We start from the raw sequence: 18995 nt of genomic DNA on the forward strand, positions 1-18995 counted from the left end.
TATTTATTTATCGTCCATATTAAATCATGGATTTTAGCTGATACGACTGATGTTTTAATTGAAATATTTACTCTGCTTGAAAAGTATCGAGGGTCAATATTCTCGAATGATATAAATTTTCAGATTATAAATAACGTAAATTGAAAAAGAAACATATAAATTTTAGATTGTCGTAAAGCCTTCCGTTATTTGCACCAAGCGGGAGGCGGTTTAACGTCGCAACTTTACGATCCAATCTTCCGAATCAATCAGGAATTAACTATGTAGAGGATCCTTCTTCCTGCATCTCATCGATGTTTAAGATTCAATTATAATGATATGGGGGCTCGGAGGCGACAAATAAATTACGGCACGGCACTTATGTTTTCACCATAAATATAATTTTATGTTTTATAACACTAATGTCATGTGACGGAAATTTTTAATGTTTTTTATTAATCTATTAGCGTCCTTAATTGTTTATAGCTTTAGGCTTCTGACGAATACTCTTTTCTCGGCCTTTCAGTTATAAGTCAACACAAACAGACAAACTTGACGATTCAAAAGTAAACTAAGCTTACTTGAAATTTCAATTCGACCCAAATCAGAGCTTTTTGGGAAAACATAAACCAATATAGCGAATATTTTACGACTTTTACGTTAAAATAAAAAAAGGTGAAGTTTGTGCACTTCGAAATCTTTCCGGGTTCATTTTAATAGATCTATTTTCAGACTTGAGTCACCTAATAGAACAATAAACGGTGCTTGTGATAAAAATCATATAATTCAAACACTGATAGACTCGTGTGATAGATAAGTGTCTGCAAGAAACCATTGACATCTGACCTGCCTGAGTTTTACGAATTAGTAGCATTTAGAAGTAAGTAGACAATATTTTTTGATCTAGGGTCAAACAACGGAATTCACTCTAATATGAATTTAATGAATATGAATGAATAAAAGTTATCATTGAAAATGTCACTGGTAATGTTATAACGAAATATCGTGAAACAGGATATGCAATGTTTTGTTATTATCTTTTAAAATATAAATAGCAAACAAATGTCTACAAAAATATGAAAACGATAGATAAATTTATTTTGTAATGGATGAAAACTATTAGATTTAGGTCCAAAAAAAATCTTGAAGAAAATTAAACAATCGTAAAAATAAAACGAAAATAACGTTAAAAAACTGAAAAATAAATTCAAGTCAAGCAATTGGTTGAAAAGAAAAATGATTAAGATAAAACTCAAAAAGCTGAAAATACTGTGGTAATCCTATCATACGCAACTCCTATTCCCTTTTGGGATCAAACTTAAGGTCTGAATAACTGTTATTGAGGTGCAATATTGTGACGTGCAAAATATTATTCACCTACTAGTAATACAATAGGATAGTCAATGATACAAATCTTGCAAGTGCCTCGGAAAAACAGAAAGACTCATTTCTCCTCGCAATAGCTAAGGCGGTCATTGCCAATTAGTAAACACTTGTAAGAACATGAGGAGCAAAGTCTCATAAGTATGTATAGAGCCAAATCTACTTGTTTATCGATGGGAAAGGTATTAGAAGCGCGGCGCCAGCGCCTAGGAAGGACGCTACCCACGCGTGTGACGTCACCAAAAGCGATTATATCACCGACCGTAGGTGGCCATATAAGGTCAATTGCTCAAAATACAACACCGCTAGATACTTAGTGACCCATTTTATTTTATACCTATTAACATTTTATTGAACCCATTATTTTTTTTTCTGCCATAGTAAAGTGGGATTTTTTTATTGTTTAACTTTTTTATATTTCGTTGTTCCGGTATTTCGTATGGATCCGATTATTCTTTTTAAGTTGAATTTTAATTGACAGATTTTCAAACCAGCTTCAACATCCTTTAGATAAATTATTCCGATAGGGTTTTGTTTCGTAAAATTGCACGTACAGTTGCGAGATTTTTAAAAAGGTTGTCAAATTGCGTCCGTTAACAATATAAATTACAAAATTCTGAAATTATATTTCAAGGGCATTTTGTTAAAAGATGTTACTAATTATGTAATCTGGAATACGTGTACTTTATTTAATGCTTTTTATATGATCTGATGTTAAGTGACGATGGCATTTTACGCGATAACTTGAAAAGTTGTATCAATTTAATTGAATAAATCAATTTGAATGGTCAGTAACGAAAATCTTTAATATTGCAATTATTCACTCACGTGTATTTACGTACATGTTTGTTCTACGTAATGTATGTTTATACATTTGGACAAACTAACACAACATTCCCTATCGAATACAGGTTCCATATTTATGTAGATCAAATCCATTATGTAGAATCAGGACATTTAAATATTTGATACTGAATTATTATAACAAATTCCAACATTTGAATTTCGGAATATGGTCGTCATGGAATGTCAATTTTCTGACAAATTTATAGCAGAAAAAAATTGATAAATATGTATATCACTTTTAAAGAGTAAAATTTATGACTTTATTGTTTTAAAACTTATATAATGAAGATGTCAAATATTTAAATAATAGCATAACCTAGACATTCCGCAATACAAAACTCTCAGCTCGGAGCTTTGTATTTTACCCCTTACCTCGAAAACTAACGCACTTTTCGAGGTTATTGTTATCAGCCGGCAGGCATTGTTATCATTAAAATCTATAATGATGATATATTTATAAAATCTCTTTATTTTCTGACCTACAGTCATTGAAACATAAAGAAGTACTTTACGCTTCGCAACAATACCGTTACATGTTTCCTCAGTTATCCTTCGTCTTTAATGCTAAATGAACAATCCCAGAGAACCGTGACAGCGTATTTTTTTCCATCCCGTTGTTCCGACATGCAAACAATGTTTTCCTGTCATCGCTTGAATATACAAGTTATTTATCGGCCGTCCTTTTGTGTCGCCATCCAATAGCTCCGAGACGGTGTACATTGTTTCGTCTACAACGATTGGTTGGACAGTCTCTGTTGGACTATGAGCCTGTAGGGTCAGACTTTCCGCATTTTATAAAAGTTTTTATGAAACATAGGCGCTTTTCTATCGTAATGGAAAGCAGTAATGCGGTCTAAGTTGGAGCGCACTTACCTAGAACATAATAACTCTTGCTTTAAAGGTTTAAATTAAAAGTGTCAGGAAACATAAACACTGGCAGGGCATTCCATTTTTTATCTGTGCATTTCTAAATGTGGATGCAAACTAAAATACAAAAATTTATACGCGTTTCCTGGATATCCGCAACGTAAGGATGTCACCGTTCACGGCGTCTTGCTGTATGCTCGTTTGTACATAATATGGTAGTATGGAAGTACTAGGTTTTTCAAAGATCGTCAATTGTCCAATTATATTTTGTACAAGATATCATGACAAATCATGCCTCTATTCGCCAGACACTTAGCTTTGTAGCGAACCTTCGCTAGAGATTCTTAAAGTTTCAATCTTAAACGATGACGCGAATGCGAATTGCTAGCCACTCACCTTACCAATAAGTTCACGTGCCTGTAGCGCTAACGATTCAGTTTTATTGGATGTCCTGTCGTTATCGCTGTAGGCACGTGGACTTATTAGATGGTGAATAGATAGCAGAAGCCAAGTGACTAGTGAATTGGGACATTATATCTTGGATTATTTCGAGAAAAATGTAAAAAATACGCTTCATACATGAATGATTGAGGGTCTGGAGTCTTGAAACCTGCTACCTCCCAAGGCCACCACGGGCCAAATCCCATATTTGACTGCCGTACTAATAATGCTTAACATACGAACTTTTGTATAAAAAGAGGAAAGTCTGGCTATGACAGTCCCGTTCTATATTTTTCATAGCGGGCTCGTATTAGTTCGCGCGGATCGTCAGACTACAGCGGGTCCAGGTTTGAGTCGCGGTTGTGCTTTGACCGTTATCTCGTGGGAAACGATTGCGCCGCCCGGCGGTGCTTTGTTAGGATGATTGTCCACTACAACGGCGGAGATGTGGCGATAGCGCAGTCCGCGCGTGACAGCTATGGGAACAAAGCATTATGCATGCTTATTTGTGGTGATCGCACATCACCTTGAGGAGAACGCAGCACGCAACGTATTTATTATGATAGTTAAAAAGATTAATTGCAAAAAGGTTTTCTAGGATAATAGCAGAAAGAACCACGTTTGCTCAAGCTCTTTAAAGTTTTTTTTTTTTTGGAACTCGAACAAATTTTATTATTAAAAGTTAACGTATCTTGTGTCTTATCACTTATTGAATAACGAAATAAATATAAAGAAACTGCATAGTGCATAAGGACATTTACAATACAAAAAGATTTTTATTTTAAAACCATAAAAGTATTACAAAATTTACTTTTACTATCAACACCTCACCTACACCAGTCACCTATACTGGGCGTATACAAGGTTTTTAACAAACAAATTGTTCAAAATGAAAAATATCTTTGCCAAGACAGTAGTTCCCTGCGAAAGCATTATAGCAAAAAATTAACACTTTACAAATATTTTAAATGCCACTTTGAAACAGGTATTAAATAATGACAACAGATGCGATACATGATTACAAATGGATCTGAGTGATTGAGTGACTCTTACCAATGGGTACGTTACGTACGGCTGTCTTGTAACAGTAATGTGCGACCAGCTTTAGATGATACAGTGATGCAGTACAAACTACAAAGCTCCGCTGCGGCGCAGTTTGCTCACATTGTTTCTACGCGGTTTAACGAGCCGGTAGGTAAATTGAAGGATGTTTAACAATCCTTATGACGCATTTTAACACGAAACTTTTTATACCACACGATTTTTTAGGTAGTGTTTTATTAGAAATATCGTATCGGATTTTATAGTGGAACAACTAATAACGCTACTTTAGGATCGATGTCTACTATCAATATACGTGTGTATATAACTTAAAACCTATAGATTGTGCAGTTTATTGAATGTATGCCCTGGAAGTTCCTATAATATCCTACATTGAACTTTAAATATCTTAGACGGTAAGACAATCCGCAAAGATTTATTCACAATTAATTAGATTTGTGAAACGATGAAACAAGATAAAACGAAGAAACAAGAATTACAAAACGAAGCAACAAGAGTTCTCATCAAGGAATCAAACACGTGACTGGTCACAAATGTTATGTATTCTCGACGCATTGCTAATAGATGTTAAACTAGCTGAACATTTGGTTTATTCCTCACGTGCTAGTAAACAAGGATATTTAAAATGGCAGATAGGGTAATTTGTAAAATAAGAGACATCTAACTTTGTATTTAGGAAAATATTTTAAATTGTAACAGTAAAATTAAGAATCCTAGATTTACCTAAACTCCATTATTGGACTACGTAAGACACGTGACATAAGATCGTAATGTACTTGGATAAGGGAGAGAGTATCTCTTACACATGTCCTTAAATTAGGTACCACTTTTAGAGCACCAAAAAGAATTTAATAAGTTAAAATTTTTTAGCTGGTCCATCAATTAATCTGAATCGTAGATGTTAAGCGTTATGTGCTTGTAATTTAACCGGCCACAATACAGCTTTAGTCCAGAACTCAGCGATTCCGATTGACGGCAAAGATGAACACGGAATACTTCCCAGGAGGAAACCCAAGAAACTTTAGAGCGACCAAAGATAATAAATTTTATTACTATATTCAACTACAAACTTATTTTAGAATTAGAGAAAAGAACATACTCGTATATACTCGTAAGGTACTAGTGTATCTTTAAGCCAGTCTATTGTACGAGTATAGGTAAATCTCTCGGACCGACGAACCCCTCTCAAACGTAATGTATTCCACAGGCGTACGCCTCAGTTCTATTCAGCACTGAAAACACACCGTTGTAAACACCATCAATCCATCATACTTTTTCTATTGATCGCTCTTAGCTAACACAAATAAAGAGCTTTCAAATGGTAATCCACAGAACGTGCCGTGAATTGGTTCCGCCGGACTTCGTGGGAAATGTCCTACGCTCAGTATTGGTACTTGCTATCCACGGCTCTATACGCTCCCTTTGGATTTAAGCGACGTTTTAGTATTTGCGTTTTAATCCCTGTAGGATTAAAAAACATGGATTTTTCTATGATGATTTCCACAGTGATGGTTTCCACTGCTCTATACTCTCCTTTTGAATATAAAGAGATGTTTTAGTATTTGCTTACATCCAATACAGATAATAGGATTAAAAATAATAGACGTACCTGTGTACATAAGAAAGGTAGATCACCCAGTTGATAATAATGGAGACAAAATTGAAAGATCTTAACACACACACCTACAGATAGAATATAATAATTCTCTTAGACCTTTTTGAGACAGAGAAAAGAAAAACTATTATAGCTGTCGATAAATATAGTCTTCATAGAAATAGGAATAGAAAATTGTAGCATCTACAAAAAAGAAATCATTAAAACAGAAATTATTTTTTCTATAATCTCACGAAGAAATAATCATGTATGATCCTACAGAGAATCACAATGCTTAAAATACAAATACATCAAATCGAACAAAAAAAAAACACTACGAATTGATAGACAACCTCCTACAAAATGTAGGACCACCCTAAATGAAATAAAATACAAAAATAAACGTTTTGGACGATCAACCGGATAGGAAGATACGTTTGAAGTTCGCTAAAACATGTCGACATAAACAAATGGATCGCATACAGTCCTTTGAAGTATAAAAACACAGAAATGTTAATAACAAGACGACGGAAAAGGCATTTTCCACTGCGAACTATACAGTCCAGTGTCGCCAACGGATATATGGACATAAAGTATCGAGTGTAAAATTACGCTGTGCTCAGAATAAGTCCAAGCAGGAGAGAGCATGAAGCTCAAACCCGCGACGCTACTTGAATGCGTGTTAGCGGCCTTAGGATCATAACGTTTCATTCTTTAATGACATCGGATAGTAATGATAATGACCAAGGCGGATTAACGTGTCTTTCGAGGATGAAACACACCATTCTCAACTCCGGGCTGAGAATTATTACTGAGAATTTCTTGGAACTGAGAAAATATTTGCTTTTCTAATAGTTAAAATAATGTAGTTTTCTTTGATAAATTTATTTAGAAATATTTTTATAGAACGACACAATCTCTGATGTAGTAGATGATGTAGATGGTCTCTAGATAACCGTAAGAAGCTATACAATAGTCAGTTAGAGATTTGTTGTTTTTCTTGACTTTCGGTCGTGTTTGTCCCCTACGCAGCGACAAATTCATGCGCACACACCTTTTCTGTGGTCTTGTTAATAAAATTTCCGTCAACATATTATACAAATGGGCCACATAGAGAATAGCTCCTTTGATGTTTAAAAACGGATGTACAGACATAATGATTCTCATCACGATCAGTCCCGCTGTAACACTATCCCCGCGTTGGGCCGGTGACGAGCCAGTTTACGCTATTCCCGGCGAGCCTAATTTTAACCATCTGCGTCTCCCAGTCTAGTTTTAGGAAGTGGGCCGGCACGTTTCGCCGAATCAATCGAAGCGGCACCGCATAAAACGTCCATACTCGTCGTGCAAACGATAATAATATACTGCTGACCGAATTCCGGATCGACAGAGGATCTCACCAGAGATAAGACAACGCAAGAGTTGTTATAGTGCACATGTGTGACGCAAACGCAGACAATAGTAGTGTTCTGCTGACCGAATTCCGGATGGAAAGAGGATTCCAGAAATTAGACAACGTAACGAAAGAGAAGCTCATTAGAGCTTAGACAACACAAGAGTTATTATAGTGCACAATTGAATTGATGGCTTTACCGTCTTTTCAAAGCCAGGTCTGCTTATATTTTCACCAAAATGTACATTTATAATGTTAGTTTGTTGCCAAACAAGTATTTCTAGAGCGTTACACGTAAATTATCTAGATTATAACTATCTTTGAAGATGCAGCTATAAAACTTCATTTTGGTGGATTCGCAAATCGCAAATATGACCATTGGATAGCTTATTCGATTTCATTTAATCAATTTAAAGTTTTAGGAATCGGCACGCGTTCGCCGGGAGCAACGAATAAATTTCAATTAGAGCAATCAGGACGGTCAGTCGCGGAAGTAGCTGGATCCGATGGGCACGGGATAGCGGCTCTGCACCTTGCATACAAAACACGTCATGCGCAGCGCATACAAAGGAGGACCTCCGCCGCAAATCATTAGAATTGCGGTAACCGAGATGTGAGCGGAATTGTGCTTGATAGAGGCGCAAGATAATGATGTTTGGATGCAAGATTTCGGATTATAAACGCTAAACTCTTTGTTGAAGTGCCGTTTCTGCGATTACATTCAGTGTAATTATCCGCAAGTCGAAACTGCACAAAGAATTGTGTGGAAACAAGTCAGCGAGCACGCAGTCGAGGATTTATTGGATTGTCAAGAAACACAATGAAATTGGCGCATAAATCACGATGGAGATAGGTGAAAGCCCATGACAATTTGTAAAGGCATGAACCGTTGATGTAACGAAGCCCCTAAACAACGATGTAAGCGCTCCCATCATCTGCCGCGAAATATCTCAAGCGCTGACAAGCTGGCGACCCAAGAAGCGAACTCGGACTTTACATTCGCCGACGTAACGAGGGGCCGACTCGCCCATTGTATTTGTGCCTACACGATTTATTTATTCGACAAACATTACGAAGACACAAAATCTCGTACATAAATACATGTGAAAGCACATATCAAGTATCGGAATGCAAACCGCGGAGCTCGTGCCTGAATTATGCAACAGAAAGTCGGGCGCAGGTCCGCCGAGTGCCGTAACAGTGCAAGGAGTGGACGAAAGCTCCTAAAATAATACGCAGTGCCCACTGGCCACTGGCCGGCCGCGCCTCGAAATAACGTCGATGCGGAATCCCTCATCAAACGGCCTAGCTTCTGGCGTGTGCGCGCCCGATGACCTATATATGGCTTTATTGTGTAATTTTCTAAATATACAAAGCGTTTAACCGCGCGGAGCGACGCTCATGGGGATCTTCAATCTCGGACGTGGAATGAAAGCGCTATAATTGTTTTAGACTGGCCTTTAGTGACCCGACAGGGTTTCTTATAAGCACACTTTAGTTGTTATTAATAAGCTTTGTCTATAAATTAATCTTGGAGTTATATCACTATTATAGTTACTCTATTGTCAAAATAAAGTACGTAATGCCTGAGACGTTCCAACTTATATTCAACCTGTAATTTCATTCTGAATTGATATTGTCGAGATATAAGATTAATCTTTTGAAACATAATAATTAAGTAAAATGTTTTGCGTTTTCAACATTCAGTGTTCAATGTGAACGGAAAACACACGTTGAGATGCGAGATGAAGATGAAATCGTCCACGTGTGGACACGCCTAAATACATTCAAGTATGCATTCAGTTCGTTTACTGGATTGGCTGGTCGCAACTCATCCATTATAGATTTTCCCGGGATCGTCCCTGGATATTGACGTCTGTGTCATTTCGATAATTGGACTCGCGATTATGTAGCCCGTTGCGCATTTACGAACATCTGCGATAGATCCTGGTGATTGGCATACCATTACGTCACTAGTTGGATCTTATCCGTCTCCAATTAAAACTTTAGTAACACTATCCGGGACAAAGGGATTGATTGTGATTGGTTCGTTGAAACATTTCGTAACGTTGAAGATAGATTGATCTAAATATTCCGTTAATGTAAAATGAGATTGATTCGACGGATTAACTAAAATGGGTCGTATTTCACTTTTATGATAATACGAACTAGTAATAATATTGGAATGATTGAATTTATAAAATCTTATACAAAAAAGTGTTACCACTCATAATGTTCCTATAAAGTAAAATGTATTTATTATATTTAATAATCATTATCTCAAACCAGTTATTGGTTTTTTAAATATGAATCAAGTACTTATATCATCGTTAATTTAAGTATAAATTTCATCAGCCTTCATAAATGTGTTGTGGTATTTATGTCGACCAATATTAAAGAAATTGGCGTTTTCTTTTCCTCACGGCTAGTTTCATGAAACTCTTTCAACAACGATTAATTCCCGGAACCATTAACGAGATGACAGCACAAGTCGCGCATAAGAAGTATCCAAACGGAGTCACCTTAAAATCTCTTAATTTGTCCATCACATGGCGACCCAGAGAGATTGAATTTGCGATTATTGTCCTTATGAAGTACTCGCTATAAGTTCGCTTATTCCCATGGTCTACCACACTAATTGCAAGTCAGACCGGTATATAAAGCGAATTTTGTACTTAAACGTAAAATCCAAAAAATCCAAAAAACACAAGTAAGAATCAGTGCATTACTTTTTTCGAATGGAGAATAAACGATCACATCAAAAACAGCTTTAAGCGGAACTCAATCGTCTCTGCGAGGAGAATTTATTGAATGCGTGTTAATTATAAATTATATCACTTAATGTTACATACGACTGATGCAATATTGAATCTTGATATTTCTTACTGATTAAAAAAGCAGGAAATTGGACGCGTATTTCTGAAACGCCTTGGGAAGACTGATGACGGCACCAATGTGTGCAAGCTTTAAGCTCTACTAAAAAACTCAATTATTTGCAAATCAGATCCCCGGACTTAACGAGTATAACGAACATTAGCAAAACAATATTTTTATTTATTTCTTTTTGTCCATTAATGCAATTAATAAAACACGCTCTTATAGAAGGACTTCCTACTTTTTGTTGTAAGTATTTATTTCCTTTTGTGATCATTTTTTTACTTTATAATTTAAAAGAGAATCAAATTATGCAACATACATTTCGATTAATCTTGAAACATTACCACGTCTACAAATTTCAAAAGCAAGATACGAAGCCGATAGAGAAACAAAAACTAGAACAATAGCTTTAGAGAGGCGCTCATTAACCGAGCCAAGACACGGCGAGACGAACGATGATGTTGTAGTTAATCCTTAAACCACACGCGGTGACGATTACAGCGCACCTATTAGTCAAATTAGCTTTATTGTTAAATCACGAGGGACTTGAGCAATCGGCTTATGCACCGGCAATTATGCCACACAATAAGATGAGTCAACAAAAATTGCCCGGGCGTTTATCAAAACAATGGTATTGATAAGTTAATATAGGAGGTGCGACGCACAAAACGAGCTGTGTCTAGAATAGCTGCGTCTCGTACGAGCCGAGTGGAATACGTGATAGAGTGACTCACCGATGGAAACGCCAGTGTAACTAGTGAAAAAAAAGAAAAATTTACTACTCGCTCCGATAGGACGTACACTGGCGACGCTTTTTTTAATTGATCCATACGTGCTGCGAATGTTTGCGATATTATACGCGACGCAACGGCAAATAAGCATCGTGCTGAAAGTGAAATTTTTAAAGTGGTTACGAAACATGGTCAGAGGGAAGAATGTGAGATTAGATCTGCTCTCGGTGGGGGCGATGACCGAATTCCGCGTGTATACCGCTAATTCATGCACAAGAGTCTCTGCATCCTATGCGGCCGACCTGCGAGCTACGGAGCTAACACCATTTATATTCACACCAGACCGCGGACGTGGCGCGAGAGGAATAGCTAAAGTATCAAATTTATGCGACTAACTTAACTATTATGACAGGAGAAAACGAGCACGTGAAAAGTGAAGAAATAATGGGTTTTGCAAAGAGCGCGACCTACATTTGTGTTCGCTAATCATCATCATCAGCACATAACTGAGCACAGGACTCATATCTTTAATGAATTGTTATCAGATAATAATAATGACTTATGGCATAACGCGCTCTCAGCAGCATGGAGATAGAGGCTACTTTTGGATCCCGAATATAAACATTGCAATTTAACTTAAGAGTTTTTCGGGGTTATCTAACCGATTTGCGCTATTGTTATTAGACCACACGTTCCCTTAGACGTAAACATAGTCTAAATAATCAAAGTCACGAAAGAGCCTCTTATCGACAAAAATCATAATTACCACTTGGAAGTAACCATGGGATAGGCTTCACGAGAAGGCGTGAACAATAAGAATTCATGTTCCCGTGAACATGTTATTCTCGTGCGTCAAAAGGACCCACCCGGGTAAGAGAGATTTTATCAGCGCGAGGCCGAATCGACTGAACCGACGTAATCGATTTCAACATATCAAAGCTGACAAGTGATATTCGAGGTCGGAGGCGAACACTCGGTGGGCAACGGAAGGCTTGGTAATAAAAACACTATACAAATGAAAAGAATCTCGAAGAGATGACTACTTAGATAGAAAACATAGAGAAAACACACCTTGAATTGAATAGATCAAAAATTGTGAATTGTTATTAAAATCATTTAAATAAAAGAGAATAACAACGCTAATTGATATGATTATACGTATATTTTTTGCTAAAAGAGAGCCGGTAAAAGATAAAAATGAGCGAGCATTGATTGCTCCATGCAATCAGTGCGGAGATTTCACGGCAACTATTCATCAATGAATGAACAAAAATAGGTGCTCAATTTAAGACACGAAGCTTATTCAGTTGCCTAATTGAAGAACTAGAGAAAAGAATTAAAACTAAACTACCGAGAGCATCGCTTTGTCAGTGCGCTACAGTTTTTCTAAACTTTTTATGTCAATCAAACCATCAATCAACTCAATTGATTAATGATTTGATTGATTGACATATTCGGATTAAGTTAGAAAAGCAACCGCAGTGGTGTCGTTTTATTCTGTTAATAAATATTAATAAATTCGATAAATAATGAGCAATGAAGCAATATCCTTTAACTTTAAGTGATTCTCGGCTCTCTGCAATTTATTAATCAGTGAGTTTAAACAAACGCATTTCCAATGATTTATCATTGACGTTTGTTTCTCTACGGCTAACTAGATAGAATTCAATGAAAATGCAGTTCTCAATAAAATATATTACTTATCTAAAAGAAAGGCACAAATCTTTTTTTATATTCTATTGTTAATATACATGTTTGCGTACAGACAGCTATTTTTGATTATCATATCCATATTCATACTCTTTGCCTTTTTTGCTTACACATCTTCACACAAAGTAGATGTTTTCTATAAATTAGAATGAGAAACATTTCTGTTAGAAGTGTTTGAGGTATCATACTACTAGGACCAATTTAGCGGGAATTAATCAAAACATTTAGAAGACATGCAATTTAGGGCACAGTAAAACAAATAACATGATATGCAAAAGCTATCCAAAGTTTTCACTTCACGTATCAATATTATAGATAAGTTATTAGTAATTTATCCGTTATTACATGAAGTTGTGCAGCCGAAAGTAATTTTTAATCTATTTTATAATCCGTGTCACACGTCCAATCGAGGGCTCGGCGCGACAAAGCTCCTTTGAGACTAGCCACCTCAAACACCTGCTTGTGAAGACTTCTTTTTTGTTTGCGTCTTATAATGGGAAAACGCCCGTTGATTATAATATGGTAGGTCGTGTCTTTCAGTAATTTAGAATCCAGGGGCTTTATATTATGGGAATAAGAAATTAAGTTCTGAAATACTTTCAGAATTTAAAATTCTAATGTAGATTGGAACGAGATGGTTCGTAAGAAAACTGTGATCATTACCACTATATTTTTCTGCATGTATCACCCTTTGCAGAATATGTCAATGTAATTACAGGCGTTGTATCACTTTTGTATGCACATAAGGTTCAATACCTAAGAATCTACTCGACGAGCCTCCGAGCTGAGTTGATACTCGTATTTTAGGCACACCTTTGTAAAAACCGTGTCTACATAATAGAATAAGCTAGACCGAACATATCATCGAGCATGTTCGATTACGCACGTAGAAGACTTTCAATTACATCTCCGCGCGGCGTCGGTCAGAGCCGCTCATTAAGAAGCTTGTATCGTGTCGATTACTGCCACAGCATCCACGAGTAGGATGAAAGGCCGATTCATTCATAATAACGAATCGATATTAAGGGCTACCGCATACGGACGATAAGACGACGGAATTCTTTTCCGAATTTATCAAATACGAGTACCTACTCGAACTCGCCATTTTCTATAACATGATACATAAATAACATAGGCCGGTATTTTAAGCAATGCATAGAAAGCGAAACTATAATAGATTTAGTTACTGATCCTGTTAATTTATGAGTAGACAGATATGAGAGTCTTAGCCTAATTCAATTATGTTCATCAATTTATACATCTGTTTTACAGTATTTGCACACGAACTAATGACATCGTATTTATTAATGTACTATTTGGTAAGCCTGAAATTCAACACTGTTTCATAGTGCGTTTAATTTAAACCTTATCACGTAGGCACTAAGGATATCGTATTAATATACCCTTTGAACTTTTAATTTTCTGTATGTTTTAAAATATTTAGGGTTCTTAATTTTGTTTGTTAATGCATTATTTTCAACCAGCGAACTCTCTTTAACAACAACTGCTACCACTCCACTCGTCTGCGCTGACCCTTACGGCATCTACTTCCGACACGTCAATCGGAAACCTCCAACCGGTTTTAGACGTTAATTACGAACCCATTTAAGATGAGATTACTAGCTACCGAACTGATCCGGCGCTTTCGACACCGAACACAATCTCAATCATCTCGCCCATTGATAGATTCTTCCGAGTGATTGATTAAAGATCGCAGTCGAATCACATTACTGGCTGATACAAATGTTACAACAAGATAATTGTGTGGTTAGGTTTTATATCTATCACCATTAATAATTGAGTTTAAAAAATACTCGTATACAAGAATATAAGGAAAACAGAACTATAACTCAATGTATTGGGACCGAGTAACTTGGAATTCTCAATCATTATCATTAATATCGGTTCAGATATAATGGAAGATATGGAATAGCTATAAATAGGAAAAATTTACATCAAATGAGTTACTCCCTTAGGATCTCTTATTAAAATATACGTTGAAAAGTGTCGCTAACCGTATTATACTCGTATAGTGGGATTTATAAGAAAACGCAGGATCTATATAGATGATAGATACTATGAGTATTTTCCTACACAATCTACTGCCAACACAAGCTGTCTTTTCAATTTTGATCAAAATCAGTTGAATGGAAGATAAAGCTTGCACAGTTCTTTCGAAATCAACATACTCTGTTGGCAGTTAATCATTCTTTTTCATGTTCATTATCATTTCATATAGTACTGAATCAAAATTCACCTGTCAATTTCAATTTGCAATCGCTCATTATCATCATTATACATAATTTCTCGAAAGTTAAATCTTGCAAATTGCTCGCATAGGTCAACTCAAATCCTCGTAACCGAAATTAAAAAAAAACTTAAATAGCTATTTACAAATATTACTAAAGACTCAACGTCCTCAATTAAAAAAAAAAATCTAAATGATTCGCTGCTAGATCCTGACAAGTCAAATCACTTAAATGATATAGATCAGATATATGTAGCAACAATCAACATAGATTGCATTCTCTAGTTCTGTTTTTGTTCTTCTCTAGCAGATTTCAAGCCTGCTACAATTCAAGAAGTTATTCTAGATGTAATTTTGCTCTGTATTTAATCATTTACTAAATATTATCGCATTTAATGTAAATATGCATTTGATAAATATACAACATTACAAGTAAATCATACGTTTTTTAAACGTCCATTGATATTTACAATATCATGCTAATTTATTGTATGCATATTTATATAAAAATACTTATCCCGATTATTTATGTTTAGCAAATGAAGTTGACAAAGCATTATGGCCTTGATATGTTCAAGTTCTACTTATTTACATTCCAACAGACCGGAGAACTTTCTTCACTACTTGTATATTAATCTCTTATTGTACAAACTTATCTAGAACGTGACTATCGCAATAGAAATTCTTTATCTCTTTGTCGTAAAGAGATATAGGTACTAACGCCAATTGAATAGCATGACCCTGGTTCACTGTGACACCAAAATCGTAATTTTATGACATCTCTACATAGTAGGTGTCAACTAATTCACAAATAATAAAATAATTGCGCTACGTTTTTAGTGTCATAGAAAAATAGGGCTCCTGCCAGGGCTAATGCCTGGACTAAATCTATTTTCTACACAAGCTAATTATGAATTTTGGAGGTTTCATAATGTATGGAAATTATACTTCTTCGAGAGAAAGATCACCTAATTTTGATTTGTTTGGACAACTTTTAATATACTTACAGGGAAATACGCTTTTAACATGTATGAGTATTATTTTATTTAAATAAAAATGATCACTTTAATATTGTCTATATTTATAAGTTACTTTATGACGTAGGCGGACAAAGTCAAAAAAAAGTTACGTCATTTCTCTCAAATAAATATCAAATCCATGCACATCGATGATGATATTCATGAGCTCCCAGAATGACAGCCGGCTGTTCACGCACCTATTAAAAAAACTATCTGGTAGCATAAGCAACTTGTTAGAAAACAGATTTGGGGCAGACTTTACGGGATTTACTCTAGCGCGGCGGAAACTACCGTTGCGGGTGGTGAGACATGTGGGGGTGCGATAGATGCGCGTGCGAGTACGGCTGGCCCAGCGAGCCGAGGGGGAGGGGCGAGGGGCAGGGCGGGTGCTGGTGGTACTGCTGCAGTGGCGACGGCGCCAACCCCGGGTGGTGCTCTATGGGGTACTGGTTAGCGTACGCCAGTTGTCTCACCTTCATCTCGTCGTCTACAACGTTATACGTGAGCTCGGTCTCCTCGAAGCCGGTGGCGGCCATGCGCTGCTCGCTGGTGGTGGGCGGGTCGGGCGAGTTGAGGCACGTCTGTATGAGCCGCTTGCCCGAGTCGGACGTGATCATCGGCTGCAGTTTGCGTGTCGCGAACGTGTACACGTGGCCGGTCTCCGACGCGACCAGCAGCATCACTTGCGTGCCGGTCAGCGTTGATAGCTCGTATGCCTGGAAAAAAATAAACGGTTAGTTGATTTCATTCATTGTATCGCAAATAGCGTTATTTGGGTCAGAAGGACAACGTTCCCGGTGGTTTACATTCCAAAGCAACCAAGCAGCGTTACCGATATAATTACAGGCACATGAGGCTTTAGTCCTACGCCTTAGGTTGATGGAAAAAGGGCAGACCTTCATAGAAAGTGCATCTCATTCATCTCTTGCATACTCAGCGCTGAAGTGTTATACTCTGTTTATAGGCAATGGTGTCCTACTAGGCACCATCGTGGACCATTTGCTTAGTCAGTCGAAGAGAAAATAAACTGACTCATTGGTCCCGTGGTGTGGAGTTTCGGATCTTGAAATCCCGGGTTCGACGCCTGTCGCATGCATTTCAAGCTCTTTTTAAGGAATATTCGCCAAAGTCAATCACGACCATTTTCAATTCCATATTCCGTTCCATCTAAGTGAAAAAATCTTTGCTAGGATTCAATTAATATATTTTTTTACTCCTAAGAATGAGCCTTTAAGCACAGGGTGTGCTTAAGGGATCAGATTCATAGTCAAAACTCAAGCTCCTTTTTTTTCTGTACTTTAACTTAACTTTGTACACAGACATACGCGCTGATGTAACTATGTAGTGATAAAGATTATGTCACAGTGAAATCATTGTTATAAGTTGTTTTTGTGAGCATTTGAACGAAAACAGGTTCCAGTGTCAATAAATTTGCATACCCTAGACCGGTTCACATTTAAAATGACACTTTGGCGTCAATTTACATTCAGGATCATTATCGCAATATCTCGTTTTAGTAGGTCACTTTTTTAGATAGTAACCTATTACGAATCCAGGCTATACATAAAAGAGATTTATTAATAGCGGCATTTACGTTTGACATTTTTTAATACCTCTCTGATCTTCCATTGTTCGCTTGCTTTTAATTTAGTATAAAGTTGAAAAATTTAAGTTCATTTATATCATGTAGATCTCCTGAAGATCTACTTGACATAAATGACCTTGAATTTTTTAGGTTTAAATATTATCTATAAATATGACCATAATAGACGTATTCTATATCGATACTAATAATTAGAGATGCGCCGAGTAACACTTTTGCCGAGTAACGAGTACCGAGTTTTACTCGGTTCAATTTTTTTTCAACCGAGTACTCGGCCGAGTAGCTCGGTTCAATCAAATTTCTATTTCGCGCGCGTAAAAAATTGTTTATTTCAAGTAGGCTTAGTTTACGAGCACTTTTGAAACGTCAAGTTTGACTATTTGTAGTGACTCTACCACCCAGCTCGGAAGGCGCAGTCTCCTGTTAAGAAGAGAGGGCGAGAAACTCAACAGTTGCTCTTTTATATCTTTCATTTTAATTTTATTTAAATTTAATCGAGATTTTCAAAGATTTCCTAAATTACTAATAAATACTTTTTGATTAACATGTTGTTTTAATTATATCTACCTAAATAATGCTTTTCTTATTCATACGTCATATCGTTGTCGCAGAAACGCAAATTCATTGCCACTTGATGATGTTTTTAACCCCTAACTCAAAAAGGGGGGTGTTATAAGTTTGACATGTCTGTCCGTAACACCATAGCCCCCGAACGGATGAAGCAATTTCAATTTAATTTTTTTGTATTAAAGGTGACTTATGTGCGAGTGCTCTTAGATATCGGTAAAAGCGTTTAAAAGTTGTGGGGGGGGGGGTGAAAGTGAGGAAGAATAACCTCTTATATTATGTATGTACGAATGTCTGCAAATATACTCGAGTGGGGTCTCAAATGAAAGCGCACTGAAAGAGAATATTGATGACTTAACCGAGAGTGTAACAAATAATTTCATGACATTCGGGGGTTTTCAAAATTTTCAATTTTATGTTATGAAACATATACGGTGATGCAATACAGGGTATTCCCTCTTAAAGTCGGTACTTGAGGGATCTTATTTACTTTAATGTAGTTTAAGGAGCGTTTTAAACCCTCATAGCTTTAAGTTTCTCATAAGTTGAAGAACTTCGCTTAATAGAGTATACCAATACACCATACAATAAAAGTGAAGCATTCCATAATTAATAAGCTAGTAAGTTAGCTAGAATAGCTAGCAAGAAACATCTATAGGACCAAAAAACATAAAA

General features: G+C 36.5%; 1 protein-coding gene across 2 annotated transcripts in view; it reads right to left on the reverse strand.

Moving 5' to 3' along the window:
• The window catches only part of LOC112050897 (serum response factor homolog), a 306772-nt gene that overhangs the window by 249272 nt on the left and 38505 nt on the right, over window positions 1-18995 (reverse strand). For both annotated transcript variants that reach the window (XM_052885041.1, XM_052885040.1), the window contains exon 2: window positions 16624-16866. In XM_052885041.1, the coding sequence (XP_052741001.1) occupies window positions 16624-16866 (243 nt within the window). The remainder of the gene's footprint in view (window positions 1-16623; window positions 16867-18995) is intronic.

This window comes from Bicyclus anynana, chromosome 13 (genome assembly GCF_947172395.1).
Source record: "Bicyclus anynana chromosome 13, ilBicAnyn1.1, whole genome shotgun sequence".
In the NCBI taxonomy this organism is placed as follows: domain Eukaryota; kingdom Metazoa; phylum Arthropoda; class Insecta; order Lepidoptera; family Nymphalidae; genus Bicyclus; species Bicyclus anynana.